Below are 22,580 nucleotides of genomic sequence, written 5' to 3'. Positions count from 1 at the left end.
CTTTTCCACCCTCGATTTACTATCTGGATTCTGGCAGCTTCCTCTGGATGACGAATCAAAACCTAAAACTGCTTTTCGGACACCGCAAGGTCTCTTCCAATTTAACCGCTTGCCGATGGGCTTACATTCTGCGCCGGCAACTTTTCAGCGGTTAATGGAACTGGTCTTGGCAGGCTTGCAATGGGATTCGTGTTTAATTTACTTGGACGATGTCATCGTCTTTAGCAAATCCTTCGAGGAACACCTCCAGAGGCTGCGTGCTGTTTTTCTCAAAATGCGGGCTGCCAATTTAAAATTTAAACCGCAGAAGTGCCATTTGCTCCGCGAATCGGTGCGGTATTTGGGTCACATTGTTGGGCGCTCGGGGATATCCACTGATCCCGCCAAAACGGAATGCGTCAGCTCCTGGCCGACTCCCACCTCGGTGGGAGAGGTCAGGAGTTTCATTGGGTTCGCGTCGTACTATCGACGGTTTGTGGCTGACTTCGCTACGATCGCGAAACCATTGCATGCCTTGACGTCCAAGGGAGTCAGGTTTCATTGGGGGCTGGAGGAGGAGGCTGCTTTTCACGCCCTCCGGAATGCCCTGGTGGGGGCTCCGCCGTTGAATTACCCCGACTTCTCACAACCCTTCTTGCTCGATACAGATGCAAGTAACACGGGCATCGGGGGCGTGCTGTCCCAACTCATTGGGGGCGTAGAGCATGTGGTGGCTTACGGTAGTCGGGTACTGTCTCCAGCGGAACAACGGTACTGCGTTACCCGTCGGGAATTATTGGCAATTGTTTATTTCATTCAGCAGTACCGCCCATATCTGTACGGTCGGCGTTTCACCGTCCGTACAGATCATGCGGCCCTACAGTACGCTCTGCGGGTTCAACAACCATCGGGCCAGTTGTCTCGATGGTTGGAGATTCTCCAGGACTACGACTTTGTCACCACATATCGTAAGGGCGTCCGCCACACGAACGCTGACGCCCTGTCACGGTTGCCACCCACTTCGGAGTGCGCTTGCCTCCTGGGTTCGGGGCGTTGTAGGCCCCCGAACGTCACCACCGATTCGGTCCTCGTGGCCGCCGCCGATGCGCCTTCGGCTTCGGGTCCTATCGAGCAAGAAGGGAGGGATTCGTTGCTGGGGTTGTCGGTCGCGGAATGGGGACGCCTCCAAATGGAGGACACCTCCCTCCTCGCTCTGCGCCGTCGCGCAGGGGGGGTTGGGCAGGGGGTGGCGAACATTGACTCGTGGGGGTTGTTCCAGGGTCTTTTAATGCACTGGGACGGAAAAACCCGCCGCCAGCAGCTCGTGGTGCCTGCAGCATTGAGGGGTAAGGTGGTATGGGCTGTTCATGAGCGGCTTCTGCACTTGGGGGTTCACAAGACCTTTGCCACGCTCCAGCTCGATTTCTTCTGGCCGGGCATGGCAAAGGACGTGGGGGATCTCCTGGGGTCGTGCACGCAATGCGCGCAGCGAAAGCCACCAGCTAGTGGGTCCAACCCTCCGCTGCAGTCCATAAAGGTTTCCCGGGTTAACGAGCTCGTTGCGCTAGACATACTCGGGCCATTTCCCGCTACACCCAGGGGGAATAGGTATTTATTGACAGGGGTCGAATACTTCACGAGATGGCCTATGGCCTGGCCCCTGGCCAACCAGTCGGCAGCAGCCATCGCGGAGGCCTTTGTCCAGGGCTATGTCCTCGACAAAGGTGCTCCGGAACGGCTGCTTACTGACCAGGGTAAGAATTTTTCGGGAAAACTCCTCCGCGAGGTGTGCGACCTCTTGGGTACGGAGAAAATTCGGACCTCCCCGTATCACCCTCAAACTGACGGGATGGTGGAACGGCTGCATCGGACCATCACGTCTATGCTGTCCCAACAGGTGTCCGAATCCCAGACAGATTGGGACCTTCGCATAGCCGGTGTGTTGCAGGCCTACAGGATGGCTCCCCATGCGGCCACCGGATTTTCCCCTTTCTTTTTAATGTATGGCCGCGAGGCTAACCCCCCTGTGACGACCCAGCTGAAGCTCTCGGCGCCTCAGGCGAAGTCTACCTTGTCCGAACACGTTAAATTTAACATCAGCAAATTGTCTGAGGCGCGGGAAGCGGCCGTGCAAAATTCTGAACTCCGCCAGAAGGCGAACGAGAGGCTTCGGCTGGGGCGGGTACATGTGTTCAAATGGAAACCAGGGGACAGGGCATGGTTGCACTGTCCCCAGGTGCCACTGGCAACCTCGTCAAAGTTGGTACGGCCGTGGCGGGGGCCAGTGGAGGTCGTACAGGTCTTACGGCCGCAATGTGTTCGCGTCAAATGGGGGAGGCGTCGGTGGTACGTGCACCCCTCAAGGTTGAAACCGTTCATTGCGCCGGCCCGTGGTTCACACACACACACGCATGGCCAAACGTGTGAGGGGTCCGCCGACTCCCCGACGTCGCTGCTCTCGCCAAACATGACATCAACTGTTCCATCTCCAGGTGCAACAGGAGTGACGGGTCCACGCCCGCCAACCCCTCCCGGAGGGGTCGGGGGTCACTCGGCAGCGACGCCAGACTCTCTTGCACCCGGACCGTCACCAACCACCACTGAGCGTGCCGGGTCGAGCCCTTGTGACGGGCCCGCCGCGAGAACGCGCGCCAAAACGCGCAGACTATTGTGAGGTCGGCCGTTGGGGGGCCCTTGCGGACAGTGGGGGAGGGGCATCCGGAGCGCGTGTATATATGTTGGGTTTGCGGAATGGGGTATTTATTCGGGAGGGTGCGCCGGGTTATTTTTTTCTCTTTCTTCTTCTACCTGTTTCCTGTTGTTGTTGTTATGACTGTTATTGTTCTTGTTAAATTTACGCGAGGCACACACGGTTTCGGGGAGGCATGCACCTTTATTCTGATTTTGTTGCAGCCGGGGACGGCTGCGAGCTGTACAGGGGGGGGTGATGTAGAGGTGTAATTGTGTATGGGAGCGGATGGCAAACAAACACAAGGGGCGTGGTTAGGGCCGTACACATAGGAGGTGGCCACACCGACGTCCGCACCTGCATCCCCCACGGGCCCCTCCCGGGGGGGCCGCGGACTATAAGAGGGGGTGAGCCGGAGGGCTCGAGGTCGAGGTATCAGCTTTAACCAGCGAAGACGGAAGACCAGCTAGAATAGGCCCCGGAGCTCCCCTGGCTCGCTGTCCTTATCAGGGCCGACCAGGGCAAGCCGGTGGCGTGGCCCCGAGAGCCCAGACTGACGAGCAGGTCTGGGAACTCAGGGGGTCGGATCCCAGCTTGACCAGGGCTGGGACAGGTAGCCTCCCCTAGCTCCCTAGTGGAGGACTTGGGCTTAGGTTAGCGGGGCTTAGATGTTGTGTCTCCCTGTTAGCCGAGTAAGGTGACGTTACCCCTTAGGTCCTGTGTATACTCGCTAACTGTATACAAGTTGTGTTAATAAATAAGTGTGCCTCCGATCCCGTCGTCAAGCCTCCTGAGTAATTACTACACAGGTACAGAGAGGGAGATCGTTTCTGTGGCGTTGCCTTAAATAGACAGAGGGGGCGGAGGCAGAGAGAGGGAGGGGTTAGAGAAAAAATTAACATGTCAATGAGTACGAAGAACGCGTAGTAAAGTACGCAGGCTTGAACATTAGGAGAGAGGGAGAAAGAACACACTAAATTAAATAACCTAGCAAAATATCGAAATGTTATGTAATACATAAACAGAAAGTCGGTCAACACACAATTAACGCATAGCCTGGTCGATTACGTATTTCAAAGATTGCTAAGTTAGAATTTAAGTGTGAAAATTCCAAAGAAAGACAAAACATAAACACAAGAGGAACGGAGACACACAGACAGAGCAGAACATAAGAACGACAAAAAACGAGTGTAGACAGAAAAAAGTACACTAAATACACAGGCAGAGAGAGAAAACAAAAAACCCAGAGAGAGAGAAAAAGGTAAACTTGGAACTTCCCCATAGAAGTGGTTCAATTTTAATTTTGGAGCTTTCGTGACTGCAGGAATTATTCTTTGGTTCTTTCGGTAAAGTCACGTATAAAGATACATAACATTTCGATATTTTTCTAGGTTATTTAATTTAGTGTGTTCTTTCTCCCTCTCTCCTAATGTTCAAGCCTGCGTACTTTACTACGCGTTCTTCGTACTCATTGACATGTTAATTTTTTCTCTAACCCCTCCCTCTCTCTGCCTCCGCCCCCTCTGTCTATTTAAGGCAACGCCACAGAGACGATCTCCCTCTCTGTACCTGTGTTACTCTCTCTATGTATCTTGGTGATATCTGTCTGCTTATATGTCTGTCTATAGTTTTCTGGTTAGATTTTTTGTTGCTATTTCATTTATACCTGATGATGATTGCTTGTGTTGCAATCGAAACGTCGTATGCTATTATTTAATTTATTATTTTATCTTTATACGTGACTTTACCGAAAGAACCAAAGAATAATTCCTGCAGTCACGAAAGCTCCAAAATTAAGATTGAACCACTTCTACGGTGAAGTTCCAAGTTTACCTTTTTCTCTCTCTCTGGGTTTTTTGTTTTCTCTCTCTGCCTGTGTATTTAGTGTACTTTTTTCTGTCTACAGTCGTTTTTTGTCGTTCTTATGTTCTGCTCTATCTGTGTGTCTCCGTTCCTCTTGTTTTTATGTTTTGTCTTTCTTTGGAATTTTCACACTTAAATTCTAACTTAGCAATCTTTGAAATACGTAATCGACCAGGCTATGCGTTAATTGTGTGTTGACCGACTCTCTGTGTTGTATTACATAACATTTCGATATTTTGCTAGGTTATTTAATTTAGTGTGTTCTTTCTCCCTCTCTCCTAATGTTCAAGCCTGCGTACTTTACTACGCGTTCTTCGTACTCATTGACATGTTAATTTTTTCTCTAACCCCTCTATCTCTCTGCCTCCGCCCCCCTCTGTCTATTTAAGGCAACGCCACAGAGACGATCTCCCTCTCTGTACCTGTGTTACTCTCTCTATGTATCTTGGTGATATCTGTCTGCTTATATGTCTGTCTATAGTTTTCTGGTTAGATTTTTGTTGCTATTTCATTTATACCTGATGATGATTGCTTGTGTTGTAATCGAAACGTCTTATGCTATTATTTAATTTATTATTTTATCTTTATACGTGACTTTACTGAAAGAACCAAAGAATAACTCATACACACACACACATGCAACCCTGACACACACACGCGACCCTGACACACACACACACACACGCAACCCATACACACACACACACGCAACCCATACACACACACACGCGACCCTGACACACACACAAAAACCCTGACACACAACAACAACAACCGACATTCAAAATTAAGTGGCGGTGATGTAGCCACGGTGCTTGTGCCAGGCTAGGTGCACATTAAGGTCACGTGAAGTGTCGAACGCCCGCTCGCAGGAGGTCACGGGACAGATCCAGGTGCCATGGGTTTCTGACTGAGATGGCTGACTGATGCGCCACCTGTGCCCCTTACTGTGCCAACTTGCTGTGCTTTAGCCATCCGGCGCTTCGCTCATCTTTGTGTCGCTCCACTGCCCTCCGTTGTTGCTGGATGGCGACTGCCTCCAACTGCCCAGTAGCATCCTTCATGAGCCTCTTCCACAGAGGCCGATTTTGACACCGCTGGAACCGGTCATCGGCAAGTCCACTCAGCTCAATATTCTGCTGTACCACATCGCTCCATGTCTTCTCTAGCCCATGCCGCGCCTGTTTAGCCCCCTCTATCCTGCCGAACAAAAGTTGTTGAGGCATGCGGTGGCCAGGCATGCAGACTCTTTCCAAAACTGCCCCATTATCAATTGGGAGCTGAGGGGGTGGAGTGTTTGATGGCACAATATATGCAGGCAGGTGCTTAGGTTTGGCGGGGCTGATGGTGAGGCCCCATCTCTTAGTGCGACGCTCCAGGTTCAGCAGCAGCGCCTCCAACTCCTCCTCTGAGTGAGCAGCAATTACCAGATCATGTGCGTACATAACATGGTTGACCAATAGGGAGCCATCCCTTAACTGCACCCAGGCATCGATCAGCCTCCCAATGTCGAAATTCCTCCAGTACACCCATCAAAGGTTTCCCGAACTACGTGGTTGAAATAGATGTTAAATAATGTGGGAGCCAGAGGACATCCCTGTCCCACCCCAAGGTTAACAGGAAATGGCTCCGACTCCTGGCCACATAGTTTTACCCGGGCCTGCCATCATCATGACGGTCCTTAATAATTATGAGCAGAGTCAGGGACTCCGAAAGCACCAAGAACAACCCAGAGCCCAGCCGATTGATGGTATCATAGGCCTTGACCAGATCAATGAAGCAGAGGTGTAGGTCCTTTTGGAATTCCCTACACCTCTGCTGTAGCAGCCGGACAGATAATATGGCATCTGTGCAGGATCGCCCTCTCCTGAAACCAATTGAGGCTCCGCAAGCCACTCCTCAGCGTGCCTGGCAAGGCGATGTTAAGTAAAAAACATACGAAGTATTCAAGAGACATCAACATAAAATATTGACAATCTTTGCAGCCAGTCACTCTCAAAACGTTCATGAAAGGGGCATGTTTCTGATTTGTCCGAGGGCTGCTGAGTCTCCACCGAGGGAGCGCTCCGATTGGCCGAAATTTGCGGCTCCGTGTGATATCGTGAAACAGAATTTATTCGAAACATTTATCTCTTAATAAACACGATCGGGAGGGGACCCTACGGGTAGGCAGATCGTTCATTGAAACATCGTTAATCGATGGCATCGTAAACCGAGGGAATGCCGTATTTTCCCTGGAACGTCCTCGGCAAAAGGAAGTGGATTCTTAATGGATTGTTGGGTCACCTCCGACGTCGCGTTGTGGTAGACTGGGAGCGTGACCGGACGCACACACATACATGCACGCTCACGCACGCACACGCATACACATGGACGCACTCACACGCACGTACACACAACAACAAAAACAACCGCCATTCGCCACTAAGTGGCGGTGACGTCACCACGACGCTTGTGCCACACACACACGTACACACACGCATGTACACACACACACACGTACACACACGCACATACATGCACACTCACGCACGCACACGCACACACACGGTCGGACCCACACGCACGTACACACATGCACGCGAGTTGTGTACCCGCAGAGTCGTGCTGTAGGGAGTTGTGTGCTGAGTTTCTGCCTTATCCACATTCCCAGGCCGGTGATGCACAAGAACGTGCGCTACAACTGCCGCGTCATCTTCCTTAACCGGTGAGGCCACACGTGTGCATGTGTGAGTCCGTGTGTGGGTCGTGCGTGAGTCCGTGTGTGAGTCCGTGTGTGAGTCCGTGTGTGTGCGTGTGTGAGTGGGGAGTAGTAGTGTCGCGGTTAGCGTGCTGCGCTACGAACCCGGCGTCCCAAGTTCAATTCCCGCTCACGGCCATCACCGGTGACGATTATCTGAACCGGTCCTGGGCCTCCCCTAGGTCGACTCAGCCTCAAATGAGTACCTGGTGTGGTGTGTAAACATCACCACTAGAGAGACAAAGGCGGCCGGGCGTGGTGTTGGCCACCCACCCCCTCGTGTGCCGCGTTGGCCTTCATAGGTGCTCGCTAACAGCACTTGCCCTAACAGTCTGTTAAGGCTATACGGGGGATCTTTGTCTTTTCTTGTGTGTGTGTGTGAGTCCGTGTATGTGTATGTGTGAGTCTGGGTGAGTCCGTGTGTGTGAGTCCGCGTGTGTGGGCGTGTGAGTCCATGTGTGTGTGGGTGTGAGTCTGCGTGTGTGCGGGCGTGAGTCCGCGTGTGTGGGCCCGTGTGAGTCCATGTGTGTTCGGGTGTGAGTGCGTGTGTGAGCCCGTGTGTGTGTGGGGAGGGTGGTCCAGCAGTTAGCGTGCTTTGATGACTATGTGTGATGAATGAATTAATCTTCAGCTGGAGTTGAACTCGGGTTGCCACGGAACTGCCCGTGCCTGTCTCTGCCTCTCACTGCCACGCAGGAGGATCCTGCTGATCCGACCCAAGATGGTGCTGTGCAACCACGGCAACTACCGCGAGCTGCGCTGGTTCACTCCGTGGGCTCGCGAGCGGTGAGCCGTGCCGACTCGCAACATTGTCGTCGTCACCATCATCATTAGCATCATCATCATAGTCAGCAACATCACCATCACCGTCGTCATCAGCAACGATGGTGATGTTGTGTGAGGGAGTGATGTGAGTGGTTAGTGACACTGTGGTGTGAGTGGTTAGTGACACTGTGAGTGGTTAGTGACACTGTGGTGTGAGTGGTGAGTGACACTGTGGTGTGAGTGGTGAGTGACACTGTGGTGTGAGTGGTGAGTGACACTGTGGTGTGAGTGGTGAGTGACACTGTGGTGCGAGTGGTGAGTGACACTGTGGTGTGAGTGATGAGTGACACTGTGGTGTGAGTGGTTAGTGACACTGTGGTGTGAGTGACACTGTGGTGTGAGTGGTTAGTGACACTGTGGTGCGAGTGGTGAGTGACACTGTGGTGTGAGTGGTGAGTGACACTGTGGTGTGAGTGGTTAGTGACACTGTGGTGTGAGTGGTGAGTGACACTGTGGTGTGAGTGGTTAGTGACACTGTGGTGTGAGTGACACTGTGGTGTGAGTGGTTAGTGACACTGTGGTGCGAGTGGTGAGTGACACTGTGGTGTGAGTGGTGAGTGACACTGTGGTGCGAGTGGTTAGTGACACTGTGGTGCGAGTGGTGAGTGACACTGTGGTGTGAGTGGTTAGTGACACTGTGGTGCGAGTGGTGAGTGACACTGTGGTGTGAGTGGTGAGTGACACTGTGGTGCGAGTGGTGAATGACACTGTGGTGTGAGTGGTGAGTGACACTGTGGTGTGAGTGGTGAGTGACACTGTGGTGCGAGTGGTGAGTGACACTGTGGTGCGAGTGGTGAGTGACACTGTGGTGTGAGTGATGAGTGACACTGTGGTGTGAGTGGTTAGTGACACTGTGGTGTGAGTGACACTGTGGTGTGAGTGGTTAGTGACACTGTGGTGCGAGTGGTGAGTGACACTGTGGTGTGAGTGGTGAGTGACACTGTGGTGTGAGTGGTTAGTGACACTGTGGTGTGAGTGGTGAGTGACACTGTGGTGTGAGTGGTTAGTGACACTGTGGTGTGAGTGACACTGTGGTGTGAGTGGTTAGTGACACTGTGGTGCGAGTGGTGAGTGACACTGTGGTGTGAGTGGTGAGTGACACTGTGGTGTGAGTGGTTAGTGACACTGTGGTGCGAGTGGTGAGTGACACTGTGGTGTGAGTGGTTAGTGACACTGTGGTGCGAGTGGTGAGTGACACTGTGGTGTGAGTGGTGAGTGACACTGTGGTGTGAGTGGTTAGTGACACTGTGGTGTGAGTGGTGAGTGACACTGTGGTGTGAGTGGTTAGTGACACTGTGGTGTGAGTGGTGAGTGACACTGTGGTGTGAGTGGTGAGTGACACTGTGGTGCGAGTGGTGAGTGACACTGTGGTGTGAGTGGTTAGTGACACTGTGGTGTGAGTGACACTGTGGTGTGAGTGGTGAGTGACACTGTGGTGCGAGTGGTGAGTGACACTGTGGTGTGAGTGGTTAGTGACACTGTGGTGTGAGTGGTTAGTGACACTGTGGTGTGAGTGGTGAGTGACACTGTGGTGTGAGTGGTGAGTGACACTGTGGTGCGAGTGGTGAGTGACACTGTGGTGTGAGTGGTTAGTGACACTGTGGTGTGAGTGGTTAGTGACACTGTGGTGTGAGTGGTGAGTGACACTGTGGTGTGAGTGGTTAGTGACACTGTGGTGTGAGTGGTGAGTGACACTGTGGTGTGAGTGGTGAGTGACACTGTGGTGTGAGTGGTTAGTGACACTGTGGTGCGAGTGGTGAGTGACACTGTGGTGCGAGTGGTTAGTGACACTGTGGTGTGAGTGGTTAGTGACACTGTGGTGTGAGTGGTGAGTGACACTGTGGTGTGAATGGTGAGTGACACTGTGGTGTGAGTGGTTAGTGACACTGTGGTGTGAGTGACACTGTGGTGTGAGTGGTGAGTGACACTGTGGTGTGAGTGGTGAGTGACACTGTATTGTGAGTGGTTAGTGACACTGTGGTGTGAGTGACACTGTGGTGTGAGTGGTGAGTGACACTGTGGTGTGAGTGGTTAGTGACACTGTGGTGTGAGTGACACTGTGGTGTGAGTGGTTAGTGACACTGTGGCGTGAGTGGTTAGTGACACTGTGGTGTGAGTGACACTGTGGTGTGAGTGGTGAGTGACACTGTGGTGCGAGTGGTGAGTGACACTGTGGTGTGAGTGGTGAGTGACACTGTGGTGTGAGTGGTTAGTGACACTGTGGTGTGAGTGACACTGTGGTGTGAGTGGTTAGTGACACTGTGGTGTGAGTGGTGAGTGACACTGTGGTGTGAGTGGTTAGTGACACTGTGGTGTGAGTGGTGAGTGACACTGTGGTGTGAGTGGTTAGTGACACTGTGGTGTGAGTGACACTGTGGTGTGAGTGGTTAGTGACACTGTGGTGCGAGTGGAGAGTGACACTGGTGTGAGTGGTGAGTGACACTGTGGTGTGAGTGGTTAGTGACACTGTGGTGCGAGTGGTGAGTGACACTGTGGTGTGAGTGGTTAGTGACACTGTGGTGCGAGTGGTGAGTGACACTGTGGTGTGAGTGGTGAGTGACACTGTGGTGTGAGTGGTTAGTGACACTGTGGTGTGAGTGGTGAGTGACACTGGTGTGAGTGGTTAGTGACGCTGTGGTGTGAGTGGTGAGTGACACTGGTGTGAGTGGTGAGTGACACTGTGGTGCGAGTGGTGAGTGACACTGTGGTGTGAGTGGTTAGTGACACTGTGGTGTGAGTGGTTAGTGACACTGTGGTGTGAGTGGTGAGTGACACTGTGGTGTGAGTGGTGAGTGGCACTGTGGTGCGAGTGGTGAGTGACACTGTGGTGTGAGTGGTTAGTGACACTGGTGTGAGTGGTTAGTGACACTGTGGTGTGAGTGGTGAGTGACACTGTGGTGTGAGTGGTTAGTGACACTGTGGTGTGAGTGGTTAGTGACACTGTGGTGTGAGTGGTGAGTGACACTGTGGTGTGAGTGGTGAGTGACACTGTGGTGTGAGTGGTTAGTGACACTGTGGTGCGAGTGGTGAGTTACACTGTGGTGCGAGTGGTTAGTGACACTGTGGTGTGAGTGGTTAGTGACACTGTGGTGTGAGTGGTGAGTGACACTGTGGTGTGAGTGGTGAGTGACACTGTGGTGTGAGTGGTTAGTGACACTGTGGTGTGAGTGACACTGTGGTGTGAGTGGTGAGTGACACTGTGGTGTGAGTGGTGAGTGACACTGTGGTGTGAGTGGTTAGTGACACTGGTGTGAGTGACACTGTGGTGTGAGTGGTGAGTGACACTGTGGTGTGAGTGGTTAGTGACACTGTGGTGTGAGTGACACTGTGGTGTGAGTGGTTAGTGACACTGTGGTGTGAGTGGTTAGTGACACTGTGGTGTGAGTGACACTGTGGTGTGAGTGGTGAGTGACACTGTGGTGTGAGTGGGGAGTGACACTGTGAGTGGTGAGTAACACTGTGGTGTGAGTGGTTAGTGACACTGTGGTGTGAGTGGTGAGTGACACTGTGAGTGGTGAGTGACAGTGTGGTGTGAGTGGTTAGTGACACTGTGGTGTGAGTGGTGAGTGACACTGTGAGTGGTGAGTGACACTGTGGTGTGAGTGGTGAGTGACACTGTGAGTGGTGAGTGACACTGTGGTGTGAGTGGTGAGTGACACTGTGAGTGGTGAGTGGGGAGTGACACTGTGGTGTGAGTGGTGAGTGACACTGTGGTGTGAGTGGTTAGTGACACTGTGGTGTGAGTGGTGAGTGATACTGTGGTGTGAGTGGTGAGTGACACTGTGGTGTGAGTGGTGAGTGACACTGTGGTGTGAGTGGTTAGTGACACTGTGGTGTGAGTGGTGAGTGACACTGTGGTGCGAGTGGTGAGTGACACTGTGGTGTGAGTGGTGAGTGACACTGTGGTGCGAGTGGTGAGTGACACTGTGGTGCGAGTGGTGAGTGACACTGTGGTGCGAGTGGTTAGTGACACTGTGGTGTGAGTGGTGAGTGACACTGTGGTGTGAGTGGTGAGTGACACTGTGGTGTGAGTGGTTAGTGACACTGTGGTGTGAGTGACACTGTGGTGTGAGTGGTTAGTGACACTGTGGTGCGAGTGGTGAGTGACACTGTGGTGCGAGTGGTTAGTGACACTGTGGTGTGAGTGGTGAGTGACACTGTGGTGTGAGTGGTGAGTGACACTGTGGTGTGAGTGGTGAGTGACACTGTGGTGTGAGTGGTGAGTGACACTGTGGTGTGAGTGGTTAGTGACACTGTGGTGTGAGTGGTGAGTGACACTGTGGTGTGAGTGGTGAGTGACACTGTGGTGTGAGTGGTGAGTGACACTGTGGTGTGAGTGGTTAGTGACACTGTGGTGTGAGTGGTTAGTGACACTGTGGTGTGAGTGGTGAGTGACACTGTGGTGTGAGTGGTGAGTGACACTGTGGTGCGAGTGGTGAGTGACACTGTGGTGTGAGTGGTTAGTGACACTGTGGTGTGAGTGGTTAGTGACACTGTGGTGTGAGTGGTGAGTGACACTGTGGTGTGAGTGGTTAGTGACACTGTGGTGTGAGTGGTGAGTGACACTGTGGTGTGAGTGGTTAGTGACACTGTGGTGTGAGTGGTGAGTGACACTGTGGTGTGAGTGGTTAGTGACACTGTGGTGTGAGTGGTGAGTGACACTGTGGTGTGAGTGGTGAGTGGTTAGTGACACTGTGGTGTGAGTGGTGAGTGACACTGTGGTGTGAGTGGTGAGTGACACTGTGGTGTGAGTGGTTAGTGACACTGGTGTGAGTGACACTGTGGTGTGAGTGGTGAGTGACACTGTGGTGTGAGTGGTTAGTGACACTGTGGTGTGAGTGACACTGTGGTGTGAGTGGTTAGTGACACTGTGGTGTGAGTGGTTAGTGACACTGTGGTGTGAGTGACACTGTGGTGTGAGTGGTGAGTGACACTGTGGTGTGAGTGGGGACTGACACTGTGAGTGGTGAGTAACACTGTGGTGTGAGTGGTTAGTGACACTGTGGTGTGAGTGGTGAGTGACACTGTGAGTGGTGAGTGACAGTGTGGTGTGAGTGGTTAGTGACACTGTGGTGTGAGTGGTGAGTGACACTGTGAGTGGTGAGTGACACTGTGGTGTGAGTGGTGAGTGACACTGTGAGTGGTGAGTGACACTGTGGTGTGAGTGGTGAGTGACACTGTGAGTGGTGAGTGGGGAGTGACACTGTGGTGTGAGTGGTGAGTGACACTGTGGTGTGAGTGGTTAGTGACACTGTGGTGTGAGTGGTGAGTGATACTGTGGTGTGAGTGGTGAGTGACACTGTGGTGTGAGTGGTGAGTGACACTGTGGTGTGAGTGGTTAGTGACACTGTGGTGTGAGTGGTGAGTGACACTGTGGTGCGAGTGGTGAGTGACACTGTGGTGTGAGTGGTGAGTGACACTGTGGTGCGAGTGGTGAGTGACACTGTGGTGCGAGTGGTTAGTGACACTGTGGTGCGAGTGGTGAGTGACACTGTGGTGTGAGTGGTGAGTGACACTGTGGTGTGAGTGGTTAGTGACACTGTGGTGTGAGTGACACTGTGGTGTGAGTGGTTAGTGACACTGTGGTGCGAGTGGTGAGTGACACTGTGGTGCGAGTGGTTAGTGACACTGTGGTGTGAGTGGTGAGTGACACTGTGGTGTGAGTGGTGAGTGACACTGTGGTGTGAGTGGTGAGTGACACTGTGGTGTGAGTGGTGAGTGACACTGTGGTGTGAGTGGTTAGTGACACTGTGGTGTGAGTGGTGAGTGACACTGTGGTGTGAGTGGTGAGTGACACTGGTGTGAGTGGTGAGTGACACTGTGGTGTGAGTGGTTAGTGACACTGTGGTGTGAGTGGTTAGTGACACTGTGGTGTGAGTGGTGAGTGACACTGTGGTGTGAGTGGTGAGTGACACTGTGGTGCGAGTGGTGAGTGATACTGTGGTGCGAGTGGTTAGTGACACTGTGGTGTGAGTGGTGAGTGACACTGTGGTGTGAGTGGTGAGTGACACTGTGGTGTGAGTGGTTAGTGACACTGTGGTGTGAGTGACACTGTGGTGTGAGTGGTTAGTGACACTGTGGTGCGAGTGGTGAGTGACACTGTGGTGCGAGTGGTTAGTGACACTGTGGTGTGAGTGGTGAGTGACACTGTGGTGTGAGTGGTTAGTGACACTGTGGTGTGAGTGGTGAGTGACACTGTGGTGTGAGTGGTTAGTGACACTGTGGTGTGAGTGGTGAGTGACACTGTGGTGTGAGTGGTTAGTGACACTGTGGTGTGAGTGGTGAGTGACACTGTGGTGTGAGTGGTGAGTGGTTAGTGACACTGTGGTGTGAGTGGTGAGTGACACTGTGGTGTGAGTGGTGAGTGACACTGTGGTGTGAGTGGTTAGTGACACTGTGGTGTGAGTGGTGAGTGACACTGTGGTGTGAGTGGTGAGTGGTTAGTGACACTGTGGTGTGAGTGGTGAGTGACACTGTGGTGTGAGTGGTGAGTGACACTGTGGTGTGAGTGGTTAGTGACACTGGTGTGAGTGACACTGTGGTGTGAGTGGTGAGTGACACTGTGGTGTGAGTGGTTAGTGACACTGTGGTGTGAGTGACACTGTGGTGTGAGTGGTTAGTGACACTGTGGTGTGAGTGGTTAGTGACACTGTGGTGTGAGTGACACTGTGGTGTGAGTGGTGAGTGACACTGTGGTGTGAGTGGGGACTGACACTGTGAGTGGTGAGTAACACTGTGGTGTGAGTGGTTAGTGACACTGTGGTGTGAGTGGTGAGTGACACTGTGAGTGGTGAGTGACAGTGTGGTGTGAGTGGTTAGTGACACTGTGGTGTGAGTGGTGAGTGACACTGTGAGTGGTGAGTGACACTGTGGTGTGAGTGGTGAGTGACACTGTGAGTGGTGAGTGACACTGTGGTGTGAGTGGTGAGTGACACTGTGAGTGGTGAGTGGGGAGTGACACTGTGGTGTGAGTGGTGAGTGACACTGTGGTGTGAGTGGTTAGTGACACTGTGGTGTGAGTGACACTGTGGTGTGAGTGGTTAGTGACACTGTGGTGTGAGTGACACTGTGGTGTGAGTGGTTAGTGACACTGTGGTGCGAGTGGTGAGTGACACTGTGGTGCGAGTGGTTAGTGACACTGTGGTGTGAGTGGTGAGTGACACTGTGGTGTGAGTGGTTAGTGACACTGTGGTGTGAGTGGTGAGTGACACTGTGGTGTGAGTGGTTAGTGACACTGTGGTGTGAGTGGTGAGTGACACTGTGGTGTGAGTGGTTAGTGACACTGTGGTGTGAGTGGTGAGTGACACTGTGGTGTGAGTGGTGAGTGGTTAGTGACACTGTGGTGTGAGTGGTGAGTGACACTGTGGTGTGAGTGGTGAGTGACACTGTGGTGTGAGTGGTTAGTGACACTGTGGTGTGAGTGGTGAGTGACACTGTGGTGTGAGTGGTGAGTGGTTAGTGACACTGTGGTGTGAGTGGTGAGTGACACTGTGGTGTGAGTGGTGAGTGACACTGTGGTGTGAGTGGTTAGTGACACTGGTGTGAGTGACACTGTGGTGTGAGTGGTGAGTGACACTGTGGTGTGAGTGGTTAGTGACACTGTGGTGTGAGTGACACTGTGGTGTGAGTGGTTAGTGACACTGTGGTGTGAGTGGTTAGTGACACTGTGGTGTGAGTGACACTGTGGTGTGAGTGGTGAGTGACACTGTGGTGTGAGTGGGGACTGACACTGTGAGTGGTGAGTAACACTGTGGTGTGAGTGGTTAGTGACACTGTGGTGTGAGTGGTGAGTGACACTGTGAGTGGTGAGTGACAGTGTGGTGTGAGTGGTTAGTGACACTGTGGTGTGAGTGGTGAGTGACACTGTGAGTGGTGAGTGACACTGTGGTGTGAGTGGTGAGTGACACTGTGAGTGGTGAGTGACACTGTGGTGTGAGTGGTGAGTGACACTGTGAGTGGTGAGTGGGGAGTGACACTGTGGTGTGAGTGGTGAGTGACACTGTGGTGTGAGTGGTTAGTGACACTGTGGTGTGAGTGGTGAGTGATACTGTGGTGTGAGTGGTGAGTGACACTGTGGTGTGAGTGGTGAGTGACACTGTGGTGTGAGTGGTTAGTGACACTGTGGTGTGAGTGGTGAGTGACACTGTGGTGCGAGTGGTGAGTGACACTGTGGTGTGAGTGGTGAGTGACACTGTGGTGCGAGTGGTGAGTGACACTGTGGTGCGAGTGGTTAGTGACACTGTGGTGCGAGTGGTGAGTGACACTGTGGTGTGAGTGGTGAGTGACACTGTGGTGTGAGTGGTTAGTGACACTGTGGTGTGAGTGACACTGTGGTGTGAGTGGTTAGTGACACTGTGGTGCGAGTGGTGAGTGACACTGTGGTGCGAGTGGTTAGTGACACTGTGGTGTGAGTGGTGAGTGACACTGTGGTGTGAGTGGTGAGTGACACTGTGGTGTGAGTGGTGAGTGACACTGTGGTGTGAGTGGTGAGTGACACTGTGGTGTGAGTGGTTAGTGACACTGTGGTGTGAGTGGTGAGTGACACTGTGGTGTGAGTGGTGAGTGACACTGGTGTGAGTGGTGAGTGACACTGTGGTGTGAGTGGTTAGTGACACTGTGGTGTGAGTGGTTAGTGACACTGTGGTGTGAGTGGTGAGTGACACTGTGGTGTGAGTGGTGAGTGACACTGTGGTGCGAGTGGTGAGTGATACTGTGGTGCGAGTGGTTAGTGACACTGTGGTGTGAGTGGTGAGTGACACTGTGGTGTGAGTGGTGAGTGACACTGTGGTGTGAGTGGTTAGTGACACTGTGGTGTGAGTGACACTGTGGTGTGAGTGGTTAGTGACACTGTGGTGCGAGTGGTGAGTGACACTGTGGTGCGAGTGGTTAGTGACACTGTGGTGTGAGTGGTGAGTGACACTGTGGTGTGAGTGGTGAGTGACACTGTGGTGTGAGTGGTGAGTGACACTGTGGTGTGAGTGGTTAGTGACACTGGTGTGAGTGACACTGTGGTGTGAGTGGTGAGTGACACTGTGGTGTGAGTGGTTAGTGACACTGTGGTGTGAGTGACACTGTGGTGTGAGTGGTTAGTGACACTGTGGTGTGAGTGACACTGTGGTGTGAGTGGTGAGTGACACTGTGGAGTGAGTGGGGAGTGACACTGTGAGTGGTGAGTAACACTGTGGTGTGAGTGGTTAGTGACACTGTGGTGTGAGTGGTGAGTGACACTGTGAGTGGTGAGTGACAGTGTGGTGTGAGTGGTTAGTGACACTGTGGTGTGAGTGGTGAGTGACACTGTGAGTGGTGAGTGACACTGTGGTGTGAGTGGTGAGTGACACTGTGAGTGGTGAGTGACACTGTGGTGTGAGTGGTGAGTGACACTGTGAGTGGTGAGTGGGGAGTGACACTGTGGTGTGAGTGGTGAGTGACACTGTGGTGTGAGTGGTTAGTGACACTGTGGTGTGAGTGGTGAGTGATACTGTGGTGTGAGTGGTGAGTGACACTGTGGTGTGAGTGGTGAGTGACACTGTGGTGTGAGTGGTTAGTGACACTGTGGTGTGAGTGGTGAGTGACACTGTGGTGCGAGTGGTGAGTGACACTGTGGTGTGAGTGGTGAGTGACACTGTGGTGCGAGTGGTGAGTGACACTGTGGTGCGAGTGGTGAGTGACACTGTGGTGCGAGTGGTTAGTGACACTGTGGTGTGAGTGGTGAGTGACACTGTGGTGTGAGTGGTGAGTGACACTGTGGTGTGAGTGGTTAGTGACACTGTGGTGTGAGTGACACTGTGGTGTGAGTGGTTAGTGACACTGTGGTGCGAGTGGTGAGTGACACTGTGGTGCGAGTCGTTAGTGACACTGTGGTGTGAGTGGTGAGTGACACTGTGGTGTGAGTGGTGAGTGACACTGTGGTGTGAGTGGTGAGTGACACTGTGGTGTGAGTGGTGAGTGACACTGTGGTGTGAGTGGTTAGTGACACTGTGGTGTGAGTGGTGAGTGACACTGTGGTGTGAGTGGTGAGTGACACTGGTGTGAGTGGTGAGTGACACTGTGGTGTGAGTGGTTAGTGACACTGTGGTGTGAGTGGTTAGTGACACTGTGGTGTGAGTGGTGAGTGACACTGTGGTGTGAGTGGTGAGTGACACTGTGGTGCGAGTGGTGAGTGACACTGTGGTGTGAGTGGTTAGTGACACTGTGGTGTGAGTGGTTAGTGACACTGTGGTGTGAGTGGTGAGTGACACTGTGGTGTGAGTGGTTAGTGACACTGTGGTGTGAGTGGTGAGTGACACTGTGGTGTGAGTGGTTAGTGACACTGTGGTGTGAGTGGTGAGTGACACTGTGGTGTGAGTGGTTAGTGACACTGTGGTGTGAGTGGTGAGTGACACTGTGGTGTGAGTGGTTAGTGACACTGTGGTGTGAGTGGTGAGTGACACTGTGGTGTGAGTGGTTAGTGACACTGTGGTGTGACTGGTTAGTGACACTGTGGTGTGAGTGGTGAGTGACACTGTGGTGTGAGTGGTGAGTGACACTGTGGTGCGAGTGGTGAGTGACACTGTGGTGTGAGTGGTGAGTGACACTGTGGTGTGAGTGGTTAGTGACACTGTGGTGTGAGTGGTGAGTGACACTGTGGTGTGAGTGGTGAGTGACACTGTGGTGTGAGTGGTGAGTGACACTGTGTGTGAGTGGTGAGTGACACTGTGGTGTGAGTGGTTAGTGACACTGTGGTGTGAGTGGTGAGTGACACTGTGGTGTGAGTGGTTAGTGACACTGTGGTGTGAGTGGTGAGTGACACTGTGGTGTGAGTGGTTAGTGACACTGTGGTGTGAGTGGTTAGTGACACTGTGGTGTGAGTGGTGAGTGACACTGTGGTGTGAGTGGTGAGTGACACTGTGGTGTGAGTGGTGAGTGACACTGTGGTGCGAGTGGTGAGTGACACTGTGGTGCGAGTGGTTAGTGACACTGTGGTGCGAGTGGTGAGTGACACTGTGGTGTGAGTGGTGAGTGACACTGTGGTGTGAGTGGTTAGTGACACTGTGGTGTGAGTGACACTGTGGTGTGAGTGGTTAGTGACACTGTGGTGCGAGTGGTGAGTGACACTGTGGTGCGAGTGGTTAGTGACACTGTGGTGTGAGTGGTGAGTGACACTGTGGTGTGAGTGGTGAGTGACACTGTGGTGTGAGTGGTGAGTGACACTGTGGTGTGAGTGGTGAGTGACACTGTGGTGTGAGTGGTTAGTGACACTGTGGTGTGAGTGGTGAGTGACACTGTGGTGTGAGTGGTGAGTGACACTGGTGTGAGTGGTGAGTGACACTGTGGTGTGAGTGGTTAGTGACACTGTGGTGTGAGTGGTTAGTGACACTGTGGTGTGAGTGGTGAGTGACACTGTGGTGTGAGTGGTGAGTGACACTGTGGTGCGAGTGGTGAGTGATACTGTGGTGCGAGTGGTTAGTGACACTGTGGTGTGAGTGGTGAGTGACACTGTGGTGTGAGTGGTGAGTGACACTGTGGTGTGAGTGGTTAGTGACACTGTGGTGTGAGTGACACTGTGGTGTGAGTGGTTAGTGACACTGTGGTGCGAGTGGTGAGTGACACTGTGGTGCGAGTGGTTAGTGACACTGTGGTGTGAGTGGTGAGTGACACTGTGGTGTGAGTGGTGAGTGACACTGTGGTGTGAGTGGTGAGTGACACTGTGGTGTGAGTGGTTAGTGACACTGGTGTGAGTGACACTGTGGTGTGAGTGGTGAGTGACACTGTGGTGTGAGTGGTTAGTGACACTGTGGTGTGAGTGACACTGTGGTGTGAGTGGTTAGTGACACTGTGGTGTGAGTGACACTGTGGTGTGAGTGGTGAGTGACACTGTGGAGTGAGTGGGGAGTGACACTGTGAGTGGTGAGTAACACTGTGGTGTGAGTGGTTAGTGACACTGTGGTGTGAGTGGTGAGTGACACTGTGAGTGGTGAGTGACAGTGTGGTGTGAGTGGTTAGTGACACTGTGGTGTGAGTGGTGAGTGACACTGTGAGTGGTGAGTGACACTGTGGTGTGAGTGGTGAGTGACACTGTGAGTGGTGAGTGACACTGTGGTGTGAGTGGTGAGTGACACTGTGAGTGGTGAGTGGGGAGTGACACTGTGGTGTGAGTGGTGAGTGACACTGTGGTGTGAGTGGTTAGTGACACTGTGGTGTGAGTGGTGAGTGATACTGTGGTGTGAGTGGTGAGTGACACTGTGGTGTGAGTGGTGAGTGACACTGTGGTGTGAGTGGTTAGTGACACTGTGGTGTGAGTGGTGAGTGACACTGTGGTGCGAGTGGTGAGTGACACTGTGGTGTGAGTGGTGAGTGACACTGTGGTGCGAGTGGTGAGTGACACTGGTGCGAGTGGTGAGTGACACTGTGGTGCGAGTGGTTAGTGACACTGTGGTGTGAGTGGTGAGTGACACTGTGGTGTGAGTGGTGAGTGACACTGTGGTGTGAGTGGTTAGTGACACTGTGGTGTGAGTGACACTGTGGTGTGAGTGGTTAGTGACACTGTGGTGCGAGTGGTGAGTGACACTGTGGTGCGAGTCGTTAGTGACACTGTGGTGTGAGTGGTGAGTGACACTGTGGTGTGAGTGGTGAGTGACACTGTGGTGTGAGTGGTGAGTGACACTGTGGTGTGAGTGGTGAGTGACACTGTGGTGTGAGTGGTTAGTGACACTGTGGTGTGAGTGGTGAGTGACACTGTGGTGTGAGTGGTGAGTGACACTGGTGTGAGTGGTGAGTGACACTGTGGTGTGAGTGGTTAGTGACACTGTGGTGTGAGTGGTTAGTGACACTGTGGTGTGAGTGGTGAGTGACACTGTGGTGTGAGTGGTGAGTGACACTGTGGTGCGAGTGGTGAGTGACACTGTGGTGTGAGTGGTTAGTGACACTGTGGTGTGAGTGGTTAGTGACACTGTGGTGTGAGTGGTGAGTGACACTGTGGTGTGAGTGGTTAGTGACACTGTGGTGTGAGTGGTGAGTGACACTGTGGTGTGAGTGGTGAGTGACACTGGTGTGAGTGGTGAGTGACACTGTGGTGTGAGTGGTTAGTGACACTGTGGTGTGAGTGGTTAGTGACACTGTGGTGTGAGTGGTGAGTGACACTGTGGTGTGAGTGGTGAGTGACACTGTGGTGCGAGTGGTGAGTGATACTGTGGTGCGAGTGGTTAGTGACACTGTGGTGTGAGTGGTGAGTGACACTGTGGTGTGAGTGGTGAGTGACACTGTGGTGTGAGTGGTTAGTGACACTGTGGTGTGAGTGACACTGTGGTGTGAGTGGTTAGTGACACTGTGGTGCGAGTGGTGAGTGACACTGTGGTGCGAGTGGTTAGTGACACTGTGGTGTGAGTGGTGAGTGACACTGTGGTGTGAGTGGTGAGTGACACTGTGGTGTGAGTGGTGAGTGACACTGTGGTGTGAGTGGTTAGTGACACTGGTGTGAGTGACACTGTGGTGTGAGTGGTGAGTGACACTGTGGTGTGAGTGGTTAGTGACACTGTGGTGTGAGTGACACTGTGGTGTGAGTGGTTAGTGACACTGTGGTGTGAGTGACACTGTGGTGTGAGTGGTGAGTGACACTGTGGAGTGAGTGGGGAGTGACACTGTGAGTGGTGAGTAACACTGTGGTGTGAGTGGTTAGTGACACTGTGGTGTGAGTGGTGAGTGACACTGTGAGTGGTGAGTGACAGTGTGGTGTGAGTGGTTAGTGACACTGTGGTGTGAGTGGTGAGTGACACTGTGAGTGGTGAGTGACACTGTGGTGTGAGTGGTGAGTGACACTGTGAGTGGTGAGTGACACTGTGGTGTGAGTGGTGAGTGACACTGTGAGTGGTGAGTGGGGAGTGACACTGTGGTGTGAGTGGTGAGTGACACTGTGGTGTGAGTGGTTAGTGACACTGTGGTGTGAGTGGTGAGTGATACTGTGGTGTGAGTGGTGAGTGACACTGTGGTGTGAGTGGTGAGTGACACTGTGGTGTGAGTGGTTAGTGACACTGTGGTGTGAGTGGTGAGTGACACTGTGGTGCGAGTGGTGAGTGACACTGTGGTGTGAGTGGTGAGTGACACTGTGGTGCGAGTGGTGAGTGACACTGTGGTGCGAGTGGTGAGTGACACTGTGGTGCGAGTGGTTAGTGACACTGTGGTGTGAGTGGTGAGTGACACTGTGGTGTGAGTGGTGAGTGACACTGTGGTGTGAGTGGTTAGTGACACTGTGGTGTGAGTGACACTGTGGTGTGAGTGGTTAGTGACACTGTGGTGCGAGTGGTGAGTGACACTGTGGTGCGAGTCGTTAGTGACACTGTGGTGTGAGTGGTGAGTGACACTGTGGTGTGAGTGGTGAGTGACACTGTGGTGTGAGTGGTGAGTGACACTGTGGTGTGAGTGGTGAGTGACACTGTGGTGTGAGTGGTTAGTGACACTGTGGTGTGAGTGGTGAGTGACACTGTGGTGTGAGTGGTGAGTGACACTGGT

The 22,580-nt window shown here is 52.9% G+C and overlaps 1 protein-coding gene across 5 annotated transcripts in view; it reads left to right on the top strand.

Annotated features, from left to right (window-relative positions):
- NADSYN1 (NAD synthetase 1) overlaps window positions 1-22,580 on the top strand; it is a 138,545-nt gene that overhangs the window by 37,331 nt on the left and 78,634 nt on the right. For all 5 annotated transcript variants that reach the window (XR_013640538.1, XR_013640539.1, XM_078882223.1 and 2 more), the window contains 2 exons: window positions 7,185-7,238; window positions 7,968-8,057. Coding sequence is in view for 3 of the 5 variants with exons in the window: in XM_078882223.1 (XP_078738349.1) it covers window positions 7,185-7,238; window positions 7,968-8,057 (144 nt within the window). In the remaining 2 variants the exon portion in view is untranslated. The remainder of the gene's footprint in view (window positions 1-7,184; window positions 7,239-7,967; window positions 8,058-22,580) is intronic.

Source organism: Lampetra fluviatilis, chromosome 64 (genome assembly GCF_964198595.1).
Source record: "Lampetra fluviatilis chromosome 64, kcLamFluv1.1, whole genome shotgun sequence".
NCBI lineage: Eukaryota > Metazoa > Chordata > Hyperoartia > Petromyzontiformes > Petromyzontidae > Lampetra > Lampetra fluviatilis.
This window is presented reverse-complemented; position numbering and strand designations above follow the sequence as displayed.